The 25,524-nt window shown below is 58.2% G+C and overlaps 2 protein-coding genes across 11 annotated transcripts in view; one reads left to right on the top strand and one right to left on the bottom strand.

Annotated features, from left to right (window-relative positions):
* The window catches only part of KCNG2 (potassium voltage-gated channel modifier subfamily G member 2), a 42,996-nt gene extending 36,392 nt beyond the window's left edge, over positions 1-6,604 (top strand). For both annotated transcript variants that reach the window (XM_059040482.2, XM_067015093.1), the window contains one exon: positions 3,684-6,604. In XM_059040482.2, coding sequence (XP_058896465.1) covers positions 3,684-4,472 — 789 coding nt within the window. In that variant the 3' untranslated portion in view covers positions 4,473-6,604. The remainder of the gene's footprint in view (positions 1-3,683) is intronic.
* A 990-nt stretch (positions 6,605-7,594) lies between these two features.
* SLC66A2 (solute carrier family 66 member 2) overlaps positions 7,595-25,524 on the bottom strand; it is a 64,619-nt gene continuing 46,689 nt past the window's right edge. For 7 of the 9 annotated variants that reach the window (XM_067015094.1, XM_067015095.1, XM_067015098.1 and 4 more), the window contains 2 exons: positions 18,043-18,259; positions 7,595-9,332 (listed from right to left, as the gene is read on the bottom strand). In XM_067015094.1, coding sequence (XP_066871195.1) covers positions 9,125-9,332; positions 18,043-18,259 — 425 coding nt within the window. In that variant the 3' untranslated portion in view covers positions 7,595-9,124. The remainder of the gene's footprint in view (positions 9,333-18,042; positions 18,260-25,524) is intronic. The other 2 variants (XM_067015102.1, XM_067015101.1) reach the window with 1 other exon arrangement.

Genomic DNA, 25,524 nt, shown 5'->3' with positions numbered 1-25,524 from the left:
GTGAGCCAGGTGGGGGCGGTGCGAGGCCTCGGGTCCCCTCACGCCCGGCGTGAGCCGCGCCGAGAGCAGAGAGCACGAGGGGCGTCCGCTGGGTCTGGTGTGTGCTCCTGACCTTTCTTTCCTCCTGTTACTCAGCGGTGATAGAGGTAACCTGGGGAGGGGACTTGGGCTGGCTAGGGGCTCAGGGGCAAAGGTGAGGCGTGGCCAGACGGGGGCTGCTGGGGAGGTCTGCACGCTCTCTGGCTTCTGCTCTGGACGCCCTTGCACACGGAGCCCCGACACCGGGGTCCCCACTCACTCTCCACCCCCAGCCAGCCACACTCTGTGGGATTAATTAGTAAGTCTTTTTAAAAAAATATCTTTGCTGATATATAATCCACACACTATACAGTTTGCCCAGTTTTGAGTGTACAATTCAGCGGGTTTTCATATGTTCTCAGGTTGTGCCGCCATCACCACCGTCTGATTTTGGAGCATTTTCGTCTCGCAAAAGAGACCCAGTGCCTTCAGCACTCACCGCCCGGCCCCATCTCTCCCCCCACCAGCCCCGAGCAACCACAGATCGACTTTGTCTTTATAGATTTCCTTGTTCTGGATCCGTGAGAACGGAACCATCCAGCACGTGTCTTGTGTAACTGGATCCTTTCACTCTGAAATACCTTCAGGGTTCGTCTGTGTTGTAACAGGAGTGAGCACTTCATTCCTTTCCGTGGCCCGATAATGTCCCATTGTATGGAGCTACCAAATTTTGTTGATCCATTAATCACCGGATGGACATTTGGGTTGTTTCCACTTCTTGTGAGTCATGTGGGCACGAACATCCGTGAACAGTTTCTGTGTGCACATGCATGTTGACTTCTCTGGGCTCACTCCTAGGAGTGGAATTGCAGGGTCATGTGAGGAACTGTATGAGGAACAGCCAGGCTCTTTTCCAAAGTGCCTGGACGGTTGCGTGTTCCCGTCAGCAGCGCACGAGGCCCTGATTTCTCCAACGCTTGTCTGCTCTTTCATTCTGGCCATGCTGCTGGTGGGTGTGAAGTGGGACCTTCGAGTGGGTTTGATCTGCACTTTCCTGATGATTAACGGTGCTGAGCCCCGTTTCGTGCGCTTCTTGGCCGCCTGTGTATCTTCTTTAGAGAAAGGTCTATTCAGGTCCCTTGCCCATTTTTTTAATTGGGTTGTTTGTCTTTTTTATGGTTGAGTTGTAGGAATTCTTTCTATAGTCTAGATACAAGTCCCTATCGTATATGATTTGTAAATATATTCTTCCAATCTGCTGATTGTCTTTAAAGGCCTCACCTCCAAAAAGTCACCTTCTGAGGTACTAACAGTCAGGGCTTGAACGAAGGATTTTGAAGAGGAGCAGTTCAGGCCATAACAGTGTCCTTTGAAGGGATTACGTTGTAAATGTGATTAAGTTTAATTCATCTATTTTATCGTGTGTGCTCCTGCTTTTGGTATCACATCTAAGAAGACTCTGGGATCACGGGTTTTCAGCCTGCAGACCTTCCTTGGGAGTTTTTGTAAGGCGTCTGGGCAAGTCTTCATGTCGCCCTCATTTTCTGATGACGGCGCTGCTGGATGTAGGAGTCTCGGGCAGGCGGGTGTGTTCTGAGCACTTTGAACGCGTCGCCCCCTGCTTTCTGCTGAGATGGAGGTGTAATCTCACCCGAGTGAGCTCTCGGGTGACCTGTCGCTGTCTCCGCTGCTTCCAAGGTCTCCTCCTTCTCTTCGGCGGTCAGCATTCTTCCTGTGATGTCTTTTCCCTGCTGGAGCTCAGTGAGCTTCCTGCGTGTGTAGGTCCTTGTTTTTCAGTAGATTGGGAAGTTTCCAGCCACGGTTTCTCGAACACCCTTCTCCTCCTCTCCTCTCCCCTTCCCGCTGGGACCTGGATCCCTTGGTGCCAGCACGATCCTTGCGTCCCTCTGTCCTCAGCCTGCGTAATCGCCACCAGTCCATCTTCAAGTTCACCAAACCTTCCCTCGGACAGTTCACATCCACTGCTGAGCTACTGTAGTGAATTTTTTGTTGTTGTACTTTTCAACTTCAAAATCTCCGGTTGGTTCTTTTTAAATTTTTCTTTATTGATAAGCTCCATCTGATGCAATGGACGGTGGTCATACCTTCCACTACTTCTTTAATCAAGTTCTCCTTAGTTCTGTGAACGTACTTATAAGGGCAATTTTGAAACTTTTCGTTAAATCTGACGTTTGGTCACTCTCATAGGCAGTTTTTGTTGCCTGATTTCTTTTCTGATGTATGGGTCATACTTCACTGTTTCTTTGCCTGCCCTATGATTTTTTTATTGAAAACTAGACATTTAGACAATACAATTCAGGAACACTGGATATTGCCTTCCCCTGCCCCCCCGTTCAGGGCACGTTACTGTCATTTGCTTGTTTAGTGATTGGTTGGATTATTTGAGTGAAGTGTATTCCTGCCCTGCCCCCGCCGCACGCACGCATGCACGCACGCACGCACGCACACGTGTTCAGCCCTTGGCGCTGCTCCTTTAAGAGGCCCAGTCACCCTGGGAGGACACTGGTTTTGGTAGCACTTGGGTCTCTTTCCCTGACCGAACTTTGAAACTCCTCTAATTGCTGGTTGATTGCTCTCTTGTTTTCAACTGCCCTGGGGCATAAATTCCTCTGGAAACCAATCCAGCCACATTGTGGCTCTTAGGATGGAACAGTTTCTGAGGTCAGTACTGATATTTGTTCTGACCCCAGGAGGGCTCCTCCAGTTCTGTACCCCAGTTCTCTCCTGCAAACTGGCCACCCCACAGCCTAGGCTGTGTCTTCATTAGGTCCACAAACGTCCTCTTGTTTTCCTTCACGGCAACCTCTACCACTCTTGAGAGCACCCTTGGGTTTGAACTTCACCACTTTCTGTTGCAAATGAAGTCAGTTCCTCTGGGAAGTGATATGGGGCATCTGTCTTACAGTCTGCGTCTCCCCTACACAGTCCCTCTGGGCCAGGGCTCTGGGGGTGGGGCAGTGGCAGGCTCCTTCCTTGGTGACCCCCATTCTCTGAGCTGAGGGCCCTGCAGAGAGACGGGGAGCCGGCGGGCTGAGGTCCTCCCTGTCGCCCCTCCTGGCACGGAGCCACCCTCACAAGCTGGGGCGGGGGCTCTGCGGGTCCCGGCGTCCTCGGGGTGCAGCCTCCATGCCGCTGCAGGAGTGGGGGTTGCGTGGGAGCAGGTGCCCTCTCCCCAGCCGCACTCCCTCCCCGGGGACTCAGCCCACGGGGACAGGGAGCCCGCGTTGGTGGCTGCAGCCTCTGGAGAGGAGACCCCCCCCCTCGCTGAGCCGGGACGCTGGGGGAGTCTCGGTTCACATACCGAAGACTCTCCTTTTAAAACCCGTTTCCGTAGATTTTCTTGAATACATTTTTCATTTGCCGTTGTCCTTAGGAGCGTTTCCAGAGGCTTTAAATGGTTGTCTGGTAACGATTCTCTCTAGTTTCGCTGGGGAGCCGGTCAGCTGAGCTCTGCTTGCTCTCCTGTGGGAAGCTAGCCTCCTCGTAAATTTTTGTTGCCGTTTTCCCTACAGGAATCGGGCTTTTCTGGTTTGCGACCCTTGCCCTCGCAGTGGCACCTGCGCACGGGTGGGCGTCAGCAGGAGGGGCGGCCCGGGAGGGGCAGGCCCCCCCCCGCCCCAGCACGTGTCCCCTTCTCCCCCCAGGGCGAGTGCTCCCCCAAGTGCCGCAGCCTGTTTGTGCTGGAGACGGTGTGCGTGGCCTGGTTCTCCTTCGAGTTCCTGCTGCGTTCGCTGCAGGCTGAGAGCAAGTGTGCCTTCCTGCGGACACCGCTCAACATCATCGACATCCTGGCCATCCTGCCCTTCTACGTGTCGCTGCTCGTGGGGCTGGCGGCGCGGCGGGGCGCGGGCGGCAGCAAGCTGCTGGAGCGCGCGGGGCTGGGGCTGCGGCTGCTGCGCGCGCTGCGCGTGCTCTACGTGATGCGCTTGGCGCGCCACTCGCTGGGGCTGCGCTCGCTCGGCCTGACCGTGCGCCGCTGCGCGCGCCAGTTCGGGCTGCTGCTGCTCTTCCTCTGCGTGGCCATGGCGCTCTTTGCACCTCTCGTGCACCTGGCCGAGCGCGAGCTGGGCGCGCGCCGCGACTTCTCCAGCGTGCCGGCCAGCTACTGGTGGGCCGTCATCTCCATGACCACGGTGGGCTACGGCGACATGGTGCCGCGCAGCCTCCCCGGGCAGGTGGTGGCGCTGAGCAGCATCCTCAGCGGCATCCTGCTCATGGCCTTCCCGGTCACCTCCATCTTCCACACCTTCTCGCGCTCCTACTCCGAGCTCAAGGCGCAGCAGCAGCGCGCCGCCAGCGCCGAGCCCGCGCTGCGCGAGGACAGCACACACTCCGCCTCCGCCGCGGAGGACGACGGCTCGCAGGGCCCCGACGGCACCGGCCCGGCCGGGGACTCCGTGGCCGGGCCGTGGGCGCCCGCGGGGCCGCCCTGATCCGGCGGGGACGCGGCACCGGCGAGGAGGCTGCTCCTCCGGAGCTGCGGGACCGGAACCGCCTTCTCGCCTCCCGCCGCGCGGAGGGACAGGGACGACTTTTGCTCGACCCGCGCAGCCCAGAACTTGGCCCGGGGCTGACCCGGGCCTGAATCCGGGGCCAAAGCCGACTTGTGCTTTGAGTAAAGAGTTGAGCTCCAAGGAGCGTCACCAGCCTGTTCTCCGCTTTCCTTTTGTCTCTGGACTTTTGGCTCCGTGACGGCCAGCTAAAAATAAATTCAACAATCCCAGAAGCTCCAAGCCTGTAGCAGATGCCAGAAGGCCACGCTCGTCCCCAGGCCTCACCTTGACCTTCCCCTGCTCGTCACTGGCCGGGCGCAGACAGGCTGGGAGAGGGCTCGGTCCCTTTCTGCTCCTGCTGTGTCACCCAGTGGGCCATGCCGCATCAGAGGGGGTCTCCCCGCCACATCTGCAGAAGCCCACATCCCTGCCCAGCGAGAGCGACAGAGGGGTGACACGGATGCTCACAGCACCCCAGTTCCTTCGAGGGGGGGGGGTCCCTGCCCTGACCTCTGACCTCCCTTCCCTGGCACGAGCTCCGTGGGGATCTTCCGGGATCCCTCCTCACCTGTTCGCCCCTGAAAACGCCCAGCAAAGCTGAAGGCCTGCAAGGCAGCCGGCCCCACGCCTCCCCTCGGGCACCTCGGCCCCCGGCCCCGCCCGGGGTGACTGGGCTGCTTCTCTGGAGGCCACAGGAATCTGCTGACGCATCGCTCTTCACCCAGCACGGCTGGTCGTCCGGGAAGAAACCGCTTCCTCCTGCGGGGCAGGGAGGCCTCGCCGATTTTCCCTCCAAGGGTTCGGTCAGTGGTGGACTGACCCAAGGCAGCTGTCTCCTGTCCCCGCCCCTCCTCGCTGCAGTGGCGGTGAGGGCATCCAGGCGCCCTGCAAGACCAGAGGCCACCTTGGATCACGGGATGGGGTGCCCGTCGGCCGTCCTGCTGGGAACCGCGGGTGTGTGGGGAGGGGCGGAGCGCCAGCCGCCGGCTTGGCTGCCCCGTGTCCCCGCCGCCACCCCGAGCCCTCCAACACAGTCCCTCCGGCTGCGCTCTGGCAGGCTCCGCCGGCTGTGGCCTCGGCTGCCCGTCTGGGTTGGGGGCCAGGAACTGGCCAGGTCCCCGCCGGCCTGCTCCCTCCCTCACACACGCCAAGGACACCCGGAGTGGAGACACAGCCCTGTGCGCCTCCTGCAAGATGGGGTGCTGCCATCGCTGCTTCCTTGGCCACCTGCTGAAATCGCTCGAAAGCACTGCAGGACGGAGCGCAGGAGACTGGGTTTGCGAATGCAGCTGTCTCAACCCCCCAAGTGCTGTGCAGAGAGCCACGGTCAGTTCCCGCCGTCTCACGACTCGCTGACGCGGGGGCACTGGGTTTTGATTGCTCTGGCCACCAAACCAGTGGGCAGGCTGAGTGGGCCAGGCGCACACACCTGTTTCCCCACCGGTAAAGCCAGAGTGACCCCGAAGAACCCTCTGGCTCCACAGCCCCAAGATGCAGGATCCTGGTCCCTGCCAGAGCTCTCAGGTTGACCTCAAAACGTCTGTAAAGCGTTTAAGCGGGAGACTTGTATCTAATCAGCCAACACTCCCCTTCCCCTCAGGGCTGCTTTCTGCACGTGCTTTGCATCCTCCCTTGGGCCCTGACCCGCCCTCCCCCACCCCCGGCTGACCCACGTGTGCCACTCAGACTGAACAGGGCGGCTCCGGGGCGGAACATGCTCCACGGTCAATGTTGAGGGTCGGAGGCCCCCGTCTTGGCTTCCAAAATAGCCCCAATTCCTGTACCCCTTGTCTTCGGGGAAAATGCATCCCCCCCCCCCCCACAAACACACACACACAGTTTCTTCTTGGCCAGCTGGATACCAGGGCTGGGGTGGCGAGGGCAGCCGAGGGCTGTGGGCAGGGTGCCGGCACCGTTTGCAGCTCTGTATCTGCTCAGAGCTTTCAGAAGCTCAACTGAGTGAGATGAACTTTCTCACGCGCCCCAGGATTTGTTGCCGTTTCCAAAATACTCTCCTTGTTGAGAGGAGGAGCTATAAAAATAAACAGGACCTTTAGGGTTTGGGGGGAAAAGTGACCTTCATATATTGTTTTCAGTAGAAGCCCCGCCTCTCGGGGGCTATTAAAAGCGTCCGCCCTCTCGCTGGTGGATGGCTGTGCCCAGAGCCCGGGGCTCAGAGCGCTCTCGGCCGGGCCGGCGGCTGGGCCTGTGAAACAGCTCCCTCTGCTCTGTGCGTGAAGGGCGGCTCTCGGGCTCGCTCCTCACGGGGGCACGGGGGCTGTTCGGCGCCGCCTCCTGGCTCATCAGTGAGGCCCCCAGACAAAAGGCACCTTCGTGTATTTCGGGGGGTTTTTTCGTATTTGAACTTCTACGGCATTAATTTTTTAACTAAAACAGTTATTTTCAATTAACACGTCAGAAGGAAAACAAAAATCCACCCCCAGAGCAGGACGCCTGTCCTGCGTGATGCAGTACAAGGGCTCCAGGGTCCACACCGAGGCTCCCTGCTGCCTGGGGCGGCCACATCGGATGTCACCACCTTTGATCAGCTCGCTCAGACTCTCCGAGGCCAGCGCTACAGGCTGGGGTGACTCACTGAAAAAACTTAAAATACATCACTTCCGTGTATTTCGACTTTGTTGATTTTTTTGGTCTTGCCCTCAGCGTAAATACTCTGCGTGAAAAAAATAAAAACTGCTCAGTACAGACGGATCCAACCCTACTTGCTATACAGAATTACCGGTTTTCCTTGAAACACTTCTTTTGGCCTTTCAAGGAGACACTCCCCAACCCTTTGAGGCAGCCCATTGTTAAGGGAACTGCGTGAACTGGTGGAGACCAGGGGGCCACCGCCTCCCCCCGCCCGGCCCTGCTGGTACAGGGCGGTCACTGTCCCCGGGGGCCTGAGGGAGCAGCCCCGGTCTCACAGGGGCCAGGACTGTCCCCCTAGGAGGAGACTGCTGGCCCAGCCCTCCCCTGGGGTCCCCGGAGGCGAATGAGGACGAGACCGGTCCTTTACTCTGCCCTGGACCCCCCACTCCGACTCCACTCACAAGGCCACACTGGATCCGCGAGCAATTTATTGAATTAAAGCCACCCTGACAGAATCACCAGTGCTCCCACAGATGGCATGTAGGTCACCCCTGCAACTGGTAATGTTTTAATTTGGAGGCAATGACTGCTACAGACATCTCCTTTCATTTTTTAAAAATAAACGTCTTCAAAGCATCTTGCAGGCCAGAGAACTAAGCAGGATCCTCAAACATTCAGGAGTTTTTGAGGAAAACTCAGGAGGAGGAAACAGCTTCGCACGCCTTCCACTGGCCACGGCAGATGCTGCAGCTTTGGCACCAGCCCCAGGACCGTGGACACTACAGAGCCACCCCTCTGCCTGGGGGAAGGGAAAGCGCCTGCGGGAGCCGTGTGGAAGCATCTAAACACTCGCCCTGCGGGGCCTGCAGCTGGAGCAGGGCCGCTGGGCACGGCTGAGATGCTCGTGTAAGCCGAGGGGGGACCAATGTCAGACCAGCAGCGCCCCCCACGCCAGGCACAGCGGGTGCAGAGGGCTGCACAGGAGGAGGGGGGCGGCAGGGATGCCCCGCACGGCGTGGGGGACACCTGCCTCGCTGTCCCCTGCCCTGACCCGCAGGCATCTCCAGGCCTGGAAGACAGACACCTAAGGCCTCATCTGCAAGCACACGGTTCCCAGAGGAAAGGGATGCCTGTGCAGTAGCCCTCTGTGGGGATGGCCGGGGGCTCTGCCCGGCCCCAGGCCCAGGCTCTCGGCCTTCCCAGGCGGCCCCGGGGTCTGCTGCACCCGCCGGGCCTCAGCACCCACCGAGAAGCCAGGCCCCGCTCCCAACACCCCAGGGCTCACGCTGGCCGGAGCCCAGCTGGAGACGGTGGGTCCACAGCAGCCTGCCCAGGAGGGGCTGCAGAGCAGCAAGGCCACTGGGGGCCCTGGAAAGGTACCTACCTAGGGTTTTGCAACCAGAGCCCTGTGATGCTTCGGTACCTCATCCCCACGAGTCCCGGGCCCACCCTGCTGTGAGTCACCCCCAGCCAGTCTGAGGCTGCGGGCTCCGTGGGCTGGGACCTGGCCTCTCCCGGTGCCATTTCTCACTCCTGCCCCCCGTCTCGCCTATCTTAGGGCTCCCCAGCCCAGCTGCAGGCCGGCCCCCTCGGCCCCATCAGCCACGTCGAGGCCACGGGGGCTGAGATGTGGAGGTTTCCTGAGGTCCTCGGTCCTGCAGGGCCCAGGGTGGCCTCCTCCTGGTATGTGCACATGACCCAGGCTCCAGCCAGCAGTATTTTGAGCCAAAGTGGGAGAGGAGACCTGCTTTTCCGTCACCTTGAGCACAGCAGGTGCCCAGCCTGGGGGGAGAACCTGCTCACACGAGTCCTGGATGACAGAGCACAATGTCAGCACCCAGGCCCGCATCGCCCCCCGAGAGCCACAGAAGCTGAGCAAGACCCCAACGCTTGGGACCCTGTCTCGGGGCCGCAGCACCCACCTGCCCCACTCGGGGAGGACAGGTGGCCGGGCCGGAGCCCACAGCCCGTGGTCCTGCATCCTCATCCTCCCGGCTGCCTCAGAGGGCCTTGGCGCTGGCCGGGTGCGCCGCGTGGGGGGCCGGCTTTAGGGGGTGGCGGGTGAACACGTAGGCCTGCCCCAGGATGGCCAGGTCCACCAGCACTTGCAGCAGCCCGCACACCGAGAACTGCAGGGGCGCGCCGTTCAGCAGGAAGTAGGCCGTCTTGAAGGTGTCGCCACTTGTCCACATGAGGACCATCTTGATGCTGTGGAGACATAAACGGTGGTCAGGGGTCAGGGGCCAAAATCTAGGGGTCAGGCGACATAACCCAGTAGTTAGGGGTCATAATCCAGGGGCCAGGGGACATAGCCCAGGGGTCAGGGGACATGCCAGGCCTCGGCCCACCCTCCCATCCCTCCTGTCCTGCCCATGAAGCCACCGCGGGCATGGCCACAGGGACAGGAAGGCCCAAACCGGGAGAGGAGCCCATGGCCCAGTGCAGGGATGTCCACGTCCCCTGCTCTGCCCACTGACCGTGCAGAACCGGGACAGGAGGTGGACAGCTCCCCTGACCTGCACCCGCAGCGTCTGGAGGCTTCTATGATCCTTAATCAGGAGAACGACTCAGGGCTCGGGGAGGCCCAGAAGGCTGGTTCCCGTCAACCCTGCAGCCGACCCTCCCGTCGGAACGGCCCCGTGCGTCTCACTTGGCTTGTCGTGTTGACTCACATGGCATTTAAAGACTTTTGTTTTTAATTAGCTGATAACTCTGCATTTAAAAATCCAGGTTATTCTACATCGTCAGTCCTTTTTCTCTGGCTTTCAACATTTATTTGACTTCGGTTTTTAGCAGTTTGTGATGTAATGCATGTTTGGGACTTGCTGAATATCTTAAATCTGTACGTTGATCTTGCATCAAATTTGGGAAGTTTTCAGCCATTATTTCTTCAGCATTCTTTTCTGCACCACTCTTTCCCCTCTCCTGTGGTCTCAGGTGACACGAATGTTAGATTTCATGGTGCTGTCCCTGAGTCTATTCTCTTTTTTCCCCGATTTTTTTTCTGTTGTTCAGAATGGATGACTTTTATTGATCTTCAAGTTCATTAATTCGTCCTCTGTCATCACCATTCTACTACTGAACTACTGAAGTACAGTTTTTATTTAGCTACTGTATTTTTCAATTTAAAATTTTCTAGTTGGCTTTTCTTATAGCTTTTATTTCTCTCCCGAGATGGTCTATCTTTGCACTGATTTAAGAGTGTCTGCTGTTGCTCTTTAGAGCGTAGTTATACTAGTGCCTTTAAAATCTGATCATTCCAGTATCTGTGTCACCTTAGTTGACTGTTTTTCGATTCTTTGTTGTCTGTTGATTGTCTTTTGAGAGTTGTTGAGATTTTCCTACTCTTCATGGTGAGTCATTTTGGTTTATATCCTAGACGTTTTTAACATTACGTAAGGAGACTCTGTCTTGCCTCAATCCCGTGGAGAATGTGGTTTTTTATGTTCTACCAGGGAACTGACATGGTTAAGTTCAAGCTGCAAGTTCTGGCTGGTTTTCAGGGGCTGCGGCTCAATTGCAGTTCAGTTTTCAAAACCACTGCGGCGCTATTTGTATCTGCACCGCGTGGGCAGCCCTCGGTGGCCAGGCTGGGACTTGGGTGGCGGTCTGCCCCACAGGTCCTGGAGGAGAGCCCTTCCCGCTCCTCGGACCAGGCAGAGCGGCTCCTCCCGGACCTTTCTACCCAGCACACCGTCCTGGACTTGGGCCTGTGCCGGAGGCCAGGCTGGCAGATGTGAAAAAACAAAACACCTCGTGTCCTTCATACTTCCTCCCCGCAATCTGTCTGCTCCAGCACCCAGAGCTGCTCCGTGCGTCCCGTGCAGATTTGTAGCTGCGCCCAAGGGGAAAGGTGGGCCCCTCCTGGAAAAGACCTGAGATCAGTGGCGTCCCATCCCTGGCCGCCCTGTGCCGCATGCCGCGTTTCGCCGGCCGTCGCTGATTGGCCCCTGTGGACGCGTGACGAGCAGACCCTGGGCGACGGCCTAGGAGCAGCAGGGAGGACGCCTCGTTGCTGTCGTCTCTTCCGCGTGGCGTCTGTCGCCGCAAAGTTGCGCCTCTCTCTCCGTCTGATTTCTGTCCCGCTCTGGTGCACCAGCTCGGAATTTGGGAGTGAAGCGGTGGTGTGACGAATGGCCTGTAGGTGACTCTGCGTCACGGCCCAGGGACACGGGGGACTGGACAGGGGCCGCCCAGCAGCGGCTCAGGTCACCCTGCACACGCAGAGCCCCGGGGGGATCGCAGAGGCTGGGCGGGAGGGAGATGCACGTGACACGGTGGAGAAACGCGCCAGGGTGACAGCTGCGGCGGGAGAGGCGTGCGTCGGGGGGCTGGGCACCGGTGCGGCCGGGTGGCACCAGGAGGCTGCGGGCACCTGGGCAGGCCGGAGCCAAGGTCCTCCCATCTGAGCTACAGAGATGCCCGGCCTGCCGGCAAGGCTACCCGCAGCTCGGAGCACTTCCACTTCAAAGGAAAACCCACACCCACAGAGCAAGCATTTCAAGAAGCTCCGACAAGCAGCGCAACCGCTGTTTCTGCAAAAGGCCGTGAAGACAGGAAGAGAACCAAGGAGTCATAAATGAGTCTAGTTCCATTTCACAGAATTAGGAGCTGAGGCACAGTCTCCCCCAGAGATACCCGAACTTAATAGGAGACCCAAAGACCCTCCCTCCAAAAACAAACAGCACGGGGCGGCCTGTGCGGCCCCTGCTATGGAGGAGCGGCTGAGGCACAGAGAAGTCGGGTGGCTCGCCCAAGGGCACACAGCTAGTGCCTCGCACTGTGGGAAGGGCTGGCGGGGGAGGGGGGCAGAAGGCACAGCTGGAGCCTGTCCCGGGCGGGTGTCCCTCTGGGCCCTGAAGGCACAGGTGCACCTTCACCCCGCAAGTGGAGACGTGAGGTCATCGCAGAGAGCTGGGCCCTGCCTGACGCACACGAACGTTTTTAGCTGCCCAGGCGCCTCCCGGCCCCGGCCCGCCGTCGGCTCTCGCCCCTGGGTCAGGAATCCGACAGGCCCCGCCACCGGCCCCACGCGTCCAGGGCTCGGGGCAAATGTTAATCAAGCTGCTCCCGGCCCGCCCGTCTGAGCAGAAGACCAGTGCCAGCCTGAGCGACGTGAGCCCTCGTGCAGGGCGCTCTGGACGGACAAGCTCGTGCCTCGCACCCTCTGGTCATCCCAGACCCTGCGGCGCCCTGGGGACGTGTGCCGAGCCCAGGCCCATTCTCCCCACACGGGTGTCAGGTCATCGTTTACCCTCAACAGCTATCGGGCGGGGCGAGCCCCGAGGCTTGGCTACCACCGGCCAGCAGGCCAGGGACGTCCTCGTGGACACCACGTCCGGAACTCGCCTGCTGCGCACAGCTGGGTCTCCAGGAAGACTCCTCCTCGACAGAGGGCTCAGCCGGCCCAGGGCTCCGACGATGCCGGGGCCACAGGGCTCAGAGAACCTTGCAGGAGCCCGTCTGGGTGGGAGGGGAGACTGTCCCCAGGCTGCATTCCTCCAGCTCAGGGGTCGCCTGGAAGCTGGATTCCTTTTCCTAGGTCCCTCCTCACACCGGTCCCCAGCCCAGCTGCTGTCTCAAGTGCCTGGCCCTCCCCGCCCTCCTGCTATTTTAATCTGGGCTCCCGTTACCTCATTCTTGGCTCCAGCATTTTTCCTCCCAAAGTGAGCAGGCAGAAGACGATTCCTAAAATACCTCTCACCTCATCCTCGCCCCATCCGGCTGACCAGAAAGCCTCCGCCCGGCCAGTGCCCACGAGGTGACAGCCTCACCCCTGCGCCTACCCCGGCCCCACGAGCAGCCCACACACCTCCCCGGCCGCGCCTCATCCGCACCTCCAGGCCTGGGCCACACCTACCCTCCTGTCCGCCTATCCAAAGCTCCCCGAAATTCAAACCTTACCCAGAACACATCCCACAGGAGTAGGTCTTTGTGACCGTGGGTCAGAAGAAACAATGGTTTCTTGGGTGTGACATCCAAAGCATAGCAATTTTTTTAAAAGATACATTGGACTTCATCAAAGTCAAATCTTTTGTGCTGCAATGTGAAAAGACAGCATACAATGAGAGAAGATATTTGCAAATCATATATCTGGTAAGAACAGTTAAAGATCTCTGCAACTCAATGATAAAAGACAAATAACCAAATTTTTAAATGGGCAAAGAATCCGTATAGACCTTTCTCTAAAGAAGACGCACAAATGGCCAGTAATCACAGGAAAAGATGTTTGATGTCATTAGTCACCAGAGAAACGCAAATCAAAGCCACAGGAGATCCCACTTCACACCCACGAGGATGGCTACAATCAAGAGGTCAGACGGTAACAAGCATTGGTGAGGGTGTGGGAAAGCCAGAGCCCCCGAACAGCCCTGCTGGGAACGGAAGATAGTGCAGCCGCCGACTCGGCAATTCCGCTGCTCGGTGTTTTCCAAGGCAAAGGAAGACATACGTCCACACAGAAACGGGTACACAAACGCTCACAGCAGCACTGTTCACAACAGCCAAAAAGATGTCGAACCCAAACGTCTACCAGCTGAAGAAGAAATAAGCAAAACTTGATCTGTCCGTACACTGAAATATTATTCAACCTTAGAAAAGATGGACACTGACAGATGGTACATGGACGGACCTTGGGAACATTATGCGGAATGAAAGCAGCGAAGGACCTCGTGTCGTCTGATTCCATTTACGTGACGTGCCCAGAGCAGACCGGTGGTTGCCCAGGCCTGGCAGCGAGGTGGGGGGCGGGGAATGGGGAGCACTAATGGGCATGAGACTGCTTTCTGGGGGACGAAAAGGTCCTGACGTTAGATTGCCGTGATGGCTGCGCCACTCTGTGAAAGTCCTGAAAGCCACTGAATTGCGTACTTTAAAATGGCGATGGTGGGATAGGTTACATCTCAGTGAAGTTTTTTTTTTTTTTTTTCAAAGTTCCAGGGCTTTTGCTGAATTCTCATTCCAGCCCTCCTCGTCCATCGACTGGACCCTGGGTGGGGCGTGTGCGTCCGTGTACTGTGGGAGAAGCGTGTGTGGGAGCCCACGCGTGCGCCGTTACCACGTGCATGGCATTCTCCACTCGCACCACTGTGGGCTTATTACGTGTCGGGGACGACAGAGGAAGATGAGTGGGGGGCTGAGAAGTGATGTACATGCGGCCCCCGGGGGAGACGCCGCCCTGATTCCCGAGCAGCCAAGGCTCCAGGCGCCCAGCCCCAGGTTCAAGGGCAACGCCGGAGCCGGACCAGGTGGACACTTCCCGGACGCTGCCTGTCAAGGCAGGGAAGTGTCCCCGCTGGGACAAGGCAGCAGGCTGGGGCGGCCCCAGGTGCTGCTGCGCCTCGGCATCCCCACCACACCACGGGGGCCACGCACGCACGCAGGCGCGTGCACGCACACGCACGCAGGCGCGCACACGACCTCCTCTCGCGGGCCCTGCTTGTCCCTGGGCTTCCCGCCTGCCCCTCCCCCTCCTCGATCGTAACCGGTTCCACGGCTGGTTTTCCCCACAGCTGGCCGCCTCTTCCCGTCCCACCCGCCCCCAGGCTTTCCAGTAATTACTTGTTGGGGAACATCTTCCGATCTGGCAAAACGCGGAGGAAGGAGGAGGGAACTTCTGCACTAATTAGTAACATGATTTCAAAAGCTGCATCACTTTCTATTACTGGTTCGGAAGCAACAGTCACTTAACATTTTGTAAAGGGAAATCATCAAGTATCTCTTGCGTTTCCTCCAAGAAATGTACGTGTGTGAAAATGAGTGTGTGCATGTGTGTGCGTGAGCACGTGCATGTGTCTGTGTGCATGTTTGAGCATCTGCCTTTGTGCGAGTGTGTGCGTGTGCACGTGCATGTGTGCGTGGGCTCACACCCTCTAAACGCGTCCATGGGTAGGCCCTTCCAAGCAGCTCCGCAGGAGACGAAGTCAGCCCTCAAAGAGGACCTCACAGCCCCTTCCCTTCTTACACCTCCTGAAGCAAGTTGAGGCTGAGTGTCCTGCAGCAGATCTGTGGTGGCCTTGACCACGGGGCTTTGAGAATCCCGAATGCCAGCGGGTCCAGGGCTTCTCCATCACAGAGAAGGCCGGGGGACGAAGCAGCCCTCCCGGCGGGCTCCCTGGATGGATGCCTGAGGACGCTGGGTCAGGCCACGCAGAGTGGCTGCTGGGAAGTGGGGACGAGGGCCAGAGGCAGGCCTCAGACCAAGCCCTGAGTCCACCCCTGGGTGCAGGGGAGAGCTTGGGACGGGAGCAGCCAACCTCAGCGGGCTCGTGTGTCCACACCGAGGGGGGCTGAACACACAGCCGGCCGGGGCATCCTGTGTCGGGGCAAGTTCTGGTCTGAACCTGGGCCTAACCGACCCCGCTAAGTGACCACAGGAAGCCCCAGCCTCTCTCTTCCAGGCCGGGATGTGGAAGGCGCGAGGGGCGCTTCCCTCACAGCCCCACTCTCCTCGCCCCACCCAGGAGCCCGCGATCCACCCTGTAGCAATCAGGCTGCAACGTGACGGGCCAGACGCTCGGGGGCAAACGTGCTCGACGGAGCTCGGGCTCCAGCGGGCATCCAGGCTCCCTGAACACACGGGGTGGCGCCGCGCTGGCCCTGGGGACGAGGAACGGGTCAGACGCAGGTCAGACCAGCCCAGCCCGCACAGGGGCACCTGAGAGTCTCATTTTCCGGACCGTGGAGTCGGGTTTATTGACCTTTGACACCAAGCTGTTCTGGGTGCTGGGGACACATCACTGAGCAGGGAAAGAAGGCCCCCACCCTGGGGACAAAGTGACAACCGAGACGGACCTTGGCAGGGATGGAGCAGAGACCGGGGTGCGGTTGAGGGAAGACACGCAGAGGGACACACACAGGCCCCGGTGCCCGTGAGCTGGGCTGGGAGAAGCCGACGCCGGCGTTGCGCTGTTTACGCACCTGCTTCAGGTTTAATCCATCACTGCGTGAAAATTCCTTTACCTTAGAGTTTCTCTTACACAGACTTCTTCGAAGAAGCACGAATTTTACAGGAAACAAAACTGTAACCAGGCTGCAGCCCTCACCCACTCTCTCTCCCAGCACTCAGTCTGTGCTCACCGCTAAGAAAAAGGGTGTCGGCCCTTTAAATACACACAGAGCAAGGTCACCTCTCTGTTAACTCCAGCTGAGCAGAGGACCTGTGACCCGCCCATCACCTCCGGTCACCTGCAGGGCACGCCACCCCACACCACGTGCAGAGGGCAGGGCCTCGGCTCAGGGCCCAGCTGGCCCCCAGCGGCCTGGCCCTGCAGACCCACCCACGGAGCCCTGCCTGCGGCTCAGCGGCCACGACAGCAACACTGAACAGGCCCCGAACCTAATTACACCTCCACCCAGAGCCCGTCTCTGGGCGGCAGGGGCCACGACTAGGTTAATCGTCTTAACGAGGATGCGTGGGCTCTTGAGAGGAGCCTGCACTCCAAGCTGATTGAATTAGCGGCCCGTGTCCGTGTCCGTGACAGAGACTGGCCCCCCTCTGCTGGCTTCGGGCCCTGCCGGTTGGCACGGAGCGGGTCCTCGTCCCCGCGCGGCCGGGCCTTCTCGCCAGACCTGCTCACGGCACTGACCGCGGTCTCCTTCCCTTCCCTTCCGCCTTTGCCTTCTGTCTCCTTTACCCAGCGCTGCCAGGCAGGCGGGTGGTCTGTGGGGGGGGCACTGGGGGAGAGGGGCTGGGTCACCGGAGGCTGACGACCACACGCATCCTTTATGCCCTAAAGCCAGAATCTCAGGAGCATGTGCGCCACCCGGCCCCTCAGGCCAGCGCCCCAGGGACCCGGGCCTCTTCTGCGCATCCTGTCACTCCCGAGGTCACCCCGAGACAGGAAGTGGGGCAGCACAGACCTCCACGGTCCAGCCTGGCATCCTTCCAACACTGCCTTTGCTGGATGAGTCACTGCAGCCCCACCCGGGACACGGTTCCCACCGGGGCCTTCTGCAACTTTTGCCGTTGTGCACAAATTCTCCAAGAATTAGCCCGATCAGCTGGGTACCTGCACTGGTAAATCTTCCACAGTCATACCTGCTTCCCCAAGTGTTCTCCTATTTCCCGAAAGTGATTTAGAGAGTCAACTATTTTAGTCCTTCATGAGTTCATTCAATAAATATTTACTGAACTGAAGTGCTGTAATTTTCCAAGCACGTTGTCAGATGTTGGGGAAAGAAAGAAACGCGATACAGGCCTTGCCTTCAAGGCTGTTGCTTCCACGTTTTATCTGTGATGAATAGTGCTGGTATGTTATGAACATGGGTGTACACTATCTCTTCAAGACGCTGCTTTCAATTCTCTTGGTTATATGCCCAGAAGTAGAACTGCTGGGTCGCACTGTAATTCTATTTTTAATATTTTGAGGATATGCCATATTGCTTTCCACAGCAGCTGGACCCTTTTGCATTCCCACCAACAGAACACAAGAATTCCGACTTTTGCACATCCTCACCAGCACTTGCTGTTCTCTGTTTTTCTGACAGTCACCATCCAGACGGGTGACAGGTGGCATCTCCCCGTAGTTTTCATTGTACAGGTCTTCCACCTCCTTGGTTAAGTGATTCCTAAGCATTCTATGCTTTTTGTGATGTTCTCATAAATGGAACTGTGCCTGAGGGAGGCGGGGAGTGCCTGAGAGCTGCTCTTGGTGGCGCTAAGGGGGAGGAAGCTGCCGCGTCGCCGCCGACGTTAGAGGGCTTGAACCTTCTGGAGACATCTGTGGACCCCTCCCCTCCTCTCTATGGCCCGCAGTGAGCTGCCTCACGGGAGGGTCTCGGCTTCCCCTCACCCGTTGCACATCAGGAGGTCCGAAGAGCAGCGTCCTAACCCGAAAGTGCTCTTGGACTGGCAGCTTCCCAGCAGAGCTGAAAGTGAAGCAGCAGGTTTGCACACGGGTCCCTGCCGCGCCCCTACCTCATGCCCTCGGTGGACTGGTGGCGGTGGTTGCGGCAGAGCTGCGGCATGCCCAGCATGGCCTCGGTCAGCACGGCCAGGAAGCCCAGGCTCTCCACGAACAGGGCTGAGTCGATGGACAGGTAGGTGACGCAGCCCGCCACGCCGGTGAAGGCCAGGACACACTGCACGTAGTCCGCAAAGCTGCTCCAGCGCCAGAAGTGCTGGGGGTCGAAGTCTAGGGCAGAAGGGAGAGAAATGTGAACTAGGTGTGCAGGCCAAGGTCAGTGTGGGGAGGACGGGACCGAGTGGGGAGGCCAAGGTCAGTGAGAGGAGGACGGGACCGAGTGGGGAGGTCAGGGTCAGTGAGAGGAGGACGGGACCGAGTGGGGAGGTCAGGGTCAGTGAGAGGAGGACGGGACCGAGTGGGGAGGTCAGGGTCAGTGAGAGGAGGACGGGACCGAGTGGGGAGGTCAGGGTCAGTGAGAGGAGGACGGGACCGAGTGGGGAGGTCAGGGTCAGTGAGAGGAGGACGGGACCGAGTGGGGAGGTCAGGGTCAGTGAGAGGAGGACGGGACCGAGTGGGGAGGTCAGGGTCAGTGAGAGGAGGACGGGACCGAGTGAGGAGGTCAAGGTCAGTGAGAGGAGGACGGGACCGAGTGGGGAGGTCAAGGTGAGTGAGAGGAGGACGTAAAGTGTGGACGCCATCTGCCTCCATTACGGCATTTCCGAAGGAGCCTTGATACAGATATTAGCTCCCCATAAGAGACACTAAAATCCTTAAATTTTTCCTGAAATAGTCTGATAGTGTACTGCGGGCTGGTACCAGAGCCTCTGGAACCTCTCTCCTGGTTAGAATCCCCATTCCTTCTCTCTACAACTTTGGATTAATTTTGTTTCTCCATTTCCTCAGATGTAATAGAGGAACAATAGTCCCTACCTCCTAGGGTTGTTTTATTGGTTAAATGAGTTAATCTTATGAATCTCAAAAGTACCCAGCCCATAATAAGGGCCCAGTAAAACTGTACGATATCACCACACACTTAGCTGATACGATGTTATCGTTTGCTGCATAGACGTGTCCTGCCGAAACCAAATTCACAAGCACTCACACAAATGAGCAGTTTGCGTGAGGTTCCTGGGCTCTGGCAGAGACACACGGGGCTCCTGGACACAGATGTGGCGGCCGGGAAGGTCAGGGAATGGGGATAAACACGGAGGGAGTCAGGGAGGGCGCGAGGTGCCGAGCCTGACCCGGTCCTTAGACTGGGAGGGTCCAGAGCCCGGCACCCCTTCGAGAAAAGGCCCGGCAACGGCTGCCGGCACGGGCGAGGCCACCAGGAGCCAGCTGTCCAGGGGGCTGGGAGGTGCCATGGGGGAGGGTCCAGGCTGCACCACACGCCCTGCCCCCCACATCCGGGTCCCCCGCTACCTCACCCCATGTGAGGACACTGTCGGCATCGGAGCTGGGAAGGGGGATGCCCTCCCCCTTCTGGCAGGGGCGCCAGAGGCGGAGTGGACGCGGCCTGCGGCTCTGAGGTCCCCTCCCCGAGGACCTCAGGCTCCTGAGCCTGGCTGCTCCCTGAAGAAGCCCCAGCTGTGGTGTGTGGGCCTGAGTGGGGAGGTGGGCAGGACACGGAGCCGCGGGCCCACGCACAGGCATCCCAGACAGAGGGCCCGCGAGGGTGTGGCAGGGGAGGACTCGCAGGCCTGCCGAGTTAGGTCCTGTCTCTGTGCCCGAGGAGCGGGGAGAACATGGTCACGGCTGAGAGCTCGGGCAGGACAGGGACGTCTGAGGACCCAGGTGAGTGTGCAGGGACCTCAGGAAGCTGGGTCTGTCTGTGGTCAATCGATCGGAAACCTTTCTATTTTAGGTTCTCGGAGCAAGTCAGTTGGCAAATGGCTACCCAGAAAACCCTTGTCAGAAAGTTCCTGAGAAGAGACTGAGGTTGGGCCCCTACCTTCACGTGCAAAAATTAACTCAAAATGGACCAAAGACTAAACATACTAGATAAAACTAGAAAACTCTTAGAAGAAAATACAGGGAGAAAACATCATGATACTGAATTTGTTAGTGATTTCTTAGATATACCAAAAGCACAGGCAGCAAATGAAAAAATAGATAAATTGGACTACATCAAAAAAACTTCTGTGCTTCTAGGGAAAAAGCTCCTTGATATGGGTCTTGGCAACGATTTTTTGGATATGATTCCAAAAGCACAAGCAACAAAAGCAAAAATAAACAAGTGGAATTACATCAAAGTAAAAAGCTTCTGAAATCCAGAGATATAAAGAACAACGAACTAGTAGTTATGGGGGGGGGGTCCAATACAGGGCTGGGAGGGCGCAAGGTACAAACTACTGGGTGTAAGATCAGCTACAAGGACGTACTGTGCAACACAGGGAATATGGCCAATACTTTGTAAATGGAGTGCAACCTTTAAAAACTGAATGAAAAAAGAAACAAAAAGCTTCTGCAGAGCAGAAGAAACAACCAGCAACATAAAAAGGCGACCTGTGGAATGGGAGGAAATATTTCCTATCATATAAGGGGTTAGTATCCAAAATATACACAGAACCAGACCACTCAACATCAAAAAAACAAACAACCCTATTAAAAACGGGCAGAATGGGACTTCCCTGGTGGCGCAGCGGTTGAGAGTCTGCCTGCCAGTGCAGGGGACACGGGGTCGAGCCCTGGTCAGGGAAGATCCCACGTGCTGCGGAGCAACTAAGCCCGTGCGCCACTACTACTGAGCCCGCACTCTAGAGTCCGCGAGCCACAACTACTGAAGCCCAAGAGCTACAACTACTGAGCCCACGCGCCTAGAGTCCGTGCTCCGTGACAAGAAAAGCCACTACAGTGAGAAGCCTGCACACCGCAACGAAGAGTAGCCCCCGCTCACCGCAACTAGAGAAAGGGTGTGTGCAGCAACGGCGACCCAACGCAGCCAAAAATAAATAAATGAGTGAAAAATTTATTTAAAAACGGGAAAATAAAGTGGGCAGACGAACTGAATAAACGTTTTTCCAAAGAAGACATATAAGTGACCGACCGACAGGTACATGAAAAGATGTCCAGCATCACTAATCATCAGGGAAATGCAAATCAAAACCCAAATGAGATGTCACCTCACACCTGTCAGAATGGTCATCATCAAAAAGACACGAAATAACAAGTGTTGGCGAGGAGGTGGGAAGAGGGGGCCCGTGCACTGCTGGTGGGATGTAAACTGGTGCAGCCACTGCAGAAAACAGGACGGCAGTTTCTCCACAAATTAAACACAGAATTACTGTATGATCCAGCAATTCCACTTCCGGGCATACACCCAAAAGAACTGAAAACAGCTCCTCGAACAGATATTTGTACACCCAGTCCTGAGGCTACCGGACGTCAGCGCGAGCTTGGACAGAAGAATTGGTGCCCAGAGAGTAGCCGTGCCAGAGTCACGGCATCTCTGCCCGCCCGCTGCCCCCCGGGAGGGTCAGGCCTGGGGCTTCACCTTGGCTCCAGGGAGGCCGCAGGGGGCCCACGTGGCCACCTCCGACTTCTCGCTAGTTCTCTTCAGGCCATCCCGGGCCCCTGGTCTGCTGGTCCACATCCCGCTGCGTCACAGGCAGGTTCTGCAAAGCCGGTGTAGCCAAAAGATCATCCACACAAATGCCAGAAACAGGGCACAGAGAAGGTCGAGGCCACCCCACGGGCACTCGGTGGAGTCAGCGTCCTGTCAAGCCCCCTGCTCAGCTGACGCTGAGGACAGGACCCCTCCCTGCGTTCACCAGGACGGACTCACGGGAGGGACATGAGGGCCAAAAGTGGGGTCGAGACGAGGGGGGACGGCGTCCGTGGGAGCGCGGAGGGGCCGGGAGCCCAGCTGCCATTTGCCAAAGCACATGACTGTGTTAAGTCTGCCGAGCGATCTGCGTTTACACGCGAAAACACAAAGTTGCGTTTTATGTAATTAAGCTCACCTGTGGCAGAAAACACAGCCTCTTGGAGACATTTTGAAAGAAGTCCTTTTGGAAGCAAAGGAGTACGTACAGGCACATGAGCCCTCGCCCGCCTTCCGCCCCCAGCATGACGGACGGCTCGGCCTCCTCCCATCGGCCTGGCACCAGCCGGGGGGCCCTGGGCGGGCGAGCCGGGCCGGCTGGGAGGCCACGCGGGCCGGCAGGACGCACGGCGCGCGCCCGCTCCCGGGACTCGACGCTCAGGAAACTGGCCCCTCCGAAGGATTAGGTGCCAACGGTTCACTTCGAGAACCTAGGAGACGGGCCCTGTCACCGTGACTCACCGTGATGACCCGTGGAAATGAGCGTAGTTCCTGCCGTTCAGGTTTATAAAACTTCAGCCGCGCGGGTCCGAGTCCAACAGCAGCGCCCGGGCATCACAGCTGTCAGTTCTCACCCGACAGCCCCTCACCCGAGCACCCACCGCCGTGGTGGTGACGAGGCTCTGGGCTGCCCACCGCGGCCACCGCGGTCACCGGGACGCGCCCCTTCAGGAAGCCCGACCCGAGACCAGCATCCGCCTTCCGCAGCCGAAGTGCTGTCCCCGCGCGAGGACCACCCGCGGAAGCAGCCGGCAGCCCGCGCGAGCGGGTGAGTGGAGCGGGCGGGCGCAGAGGCGTGCCGGCCGGGCGGGGGGACGCGAGGGCGGCCCAGCAGCGCCACCAGGCCCCGCGTCTGAGTGCGGGGGGGCTTCGAAACCAAAAGTCAGGCAGCTTGCTCACAGGTCTGTGCTCAGGAAGAGGTGGGACCAAATAAGCAGCTTCTGAACGAGTGACTCAAGGTGTCTCCTCCAAAGGCCCAAATGACTGTCAATCAGCGTGAATCCCGAACGAGGTGTAAAGCCGTCCAACGCAACGCCCATCTGGCAAACAGCACTTTGCCGCCTCAGAGAACAAGGTCCAAGAGGTCGGTGCCTCCGAGGCCACTGCTGCACAGTGACCGCCGCACGCCCTCCGGGGGGCGAGGACAGAGCTCCCTGCGAACGGGAAAGCGCAGGAGGAAGTGTGACTCGGGGGGGGACAGGAGCTAGTCATCGGGGGAGAGAGGGCCTGTCATGATCGATGCCCACTTCCCAGAAGTCTGTCTCTGCCTGTGTCACAGGCAGGGGAATCGTCTCTTCCAGGAGCTGTGCTGACCACTCTTGCTGAAGTTCCAGGAAAACGTGCCAGCACCAGGGAGCACCTGGCCCTTTACAAGGTGACACGGCAGTGAATTGCCAGAGGCAGGAAAAAGAGCCCTCACGTGCATTTTCACAATACTTATCACATATCTGAGACGAAAGAGGAAGGCCGAGTGTGGGGAGGTCAAGAAGACGAGAGCTGGGCTTCCCTGGTGGCGCAGTGGTTAATGATCCATCTGCCAATGCAGGGGACACGGGTTCGAGCCCTGGTCCGCGAAGATCCCACGTGCCGCGGAGCAACTAAGCCCCTGCGCCACAACTACTGAGCCCACGAGCCACAACTACTGAAGCCCGTGCGCCTAGAGCCCATGCTCTGCAAAAGAGAAGCCACCGCAATGAGAAGCCCGTGCACTGCAACCAAGAGTAGCCCCCCTGGTCGCCGCAACTAGAGAAAGCCCACGTGCAGCAACAAAGACCCAACGCGGCCAAAAATAAATATAATTAATTAATTAATGTTTTTAAAAAAGAGGAGGAGGGCCCCACAGATGACCAGCTGTGTTTCCATGGCAACAGCATGACTCGATGCCTATGGGCTTCAGATGCAGTCACTGTCCCTTCTCTGTGGCCCAGCCACTGAACTGGAACTTCCAACCCCGTCCAAGCCTGTCAACTCACTCAGCCTACAATGTTCACTGAAGGGCTTCCCTGGTGGCGCAGTGGTTGAGGGTCCACCTGCCGATGCAGGGGACGCGGGTTCGTGTCCCGGTCCGGGAGGATCCCACGTGCCGCGGAGCGGCTGGGCCCGTGAGCCATGGCCGCTGAGCCTGCGCGTCCGGAGCCTGTGCTCCGCAACAGGAGAGGCCGCGACAGTGAGAGGCCCGCGTAGAAAAAAAAAAAAAACAATGTTCACTGAAAATCAAGGCTCAGGGCCTTCCTAAAAAATAGGCACTGGTAAGCCGAGCACACCCTAAGCCACCTCAATTCACGCATTTACCACAAACAGAGCCACCTAAGGAGGCCCCCAGAGCAGCAGGGGGACAGCTGGTGCCCCAGCGGGGAGGGCACGGGGCTTCCCTGGGACACCCACAGTGGCAGCTCGCACCAGAGCAATGGAGCGGAGGGAAGCGCCTGTCACAGGTACCGCCGCCCTGAGAAGAAAGGTTAATCATCCTTCCAGACTCTGGCAGATCCCAGGCTGTAGGGCAGGAACATAAAGCCATGCTCGCTGGGCATTCACACCTGAGCGGCCAGGGGTGCCCAGAAGAATACAAAGGCTGGAAAAGTGACAACTGAGCTGCCACTTCTCTTTCCAGCCAAGATGGGGCAAAGGGGCCACATCTACTCTCCCCAGCGACCAAAACACGGTCAAAATATGTGGAGTTTTGGACCAAAAATGGGCAAAATATATCCTCGTAAGACGCCGGACACTGGGCAGTGAAGGACAGCGATCTCTGAGATGGGAAACCGGTGTGGTGAGCCCCAAACTGTCCCAGTTGTACCCTGAGAGTCCCCAGGACACGGCACAGGAGGTGGGACCCTCACAGCCGAGCCGGCAGACACCCTGAGTGACGGCGCGGGTCTGGGAATGAGCAGGTCTCAGAGCCGCGTGGAGGCCGAGGGCCTGCAGGATGGCGCTCAAGGGCTCGGCAGGGCCCCCACCAGCGAGGGAACCAAGAGGGTTCACATTAGCAGCCCTCACCCCAGCCAGCCTGCGAAACAACAAATGCACAGGCACAGGGGCAACGTGCCCCAGCAGCAGAGGGAACAGCTAGCCCGGGCCGGGCGCGGCTTTGGTTCCACTGGACTCACCTTAAAAGCAAGACCTACGAAGAGCAAACTGGGACGTCCCTGGTGGTCCAGAGGTAAAGAATCTGCCTTACAGTGCAGGGGACGCACGTTTGATCCCTGGTCAGGGAACTAAGATCTCCCACGCCGAGGGGCAACTAAGCCCGTGGGCCACAACTACCGAGCCCACCCGCCTCAGAGCCCATGAGCCGCAGACCACAGAGCCCACAGGCCCCGGAGCCTGCGTGCCACAACTAGAGAAGAGAAAACCCACACGCCACAACTAGAGAGAAGCCCATGCACCACAACAAAAGATCCCGCCTGCCTCAACGAAGATCCTGGGTGCTGCAACTAAGACCCGATGCAGCCAAAAATAAACAAGATAAAAAATAAATAAATAAATCTTTTTGTAAAAAGATCAAACTGTTTCCAAGTTACTTAACTGCACCCTAGAACAAAGCTCAAGAAAATTTATAGGCCCACAAAAATATCCACTCAGCAAAGTAAAATCCACAATGTCTGACACCCAATCAAAAATGACCATTGGGGGCTTCCCTGGTGGCACAGTGGTTAAGAATCCGCCTGCC

Source organism: Kogia breviceps, chromosome 15 (genome assembly GCF_026419965.1).
Source record: "Kogia breviceps isolate mKogBre1 chromosome 15, mKogBre1 haplotype 1, whole genome shotgun sequence".
NCBI lineage: Eukaryota > Metazoa > Chordata > Mammalia > Artiodactyla > Physeteridae > Kogia > Kogia breviceps.
This window is presented reverse-complemented; position numbering and strand designations above follow the sequence as displayed.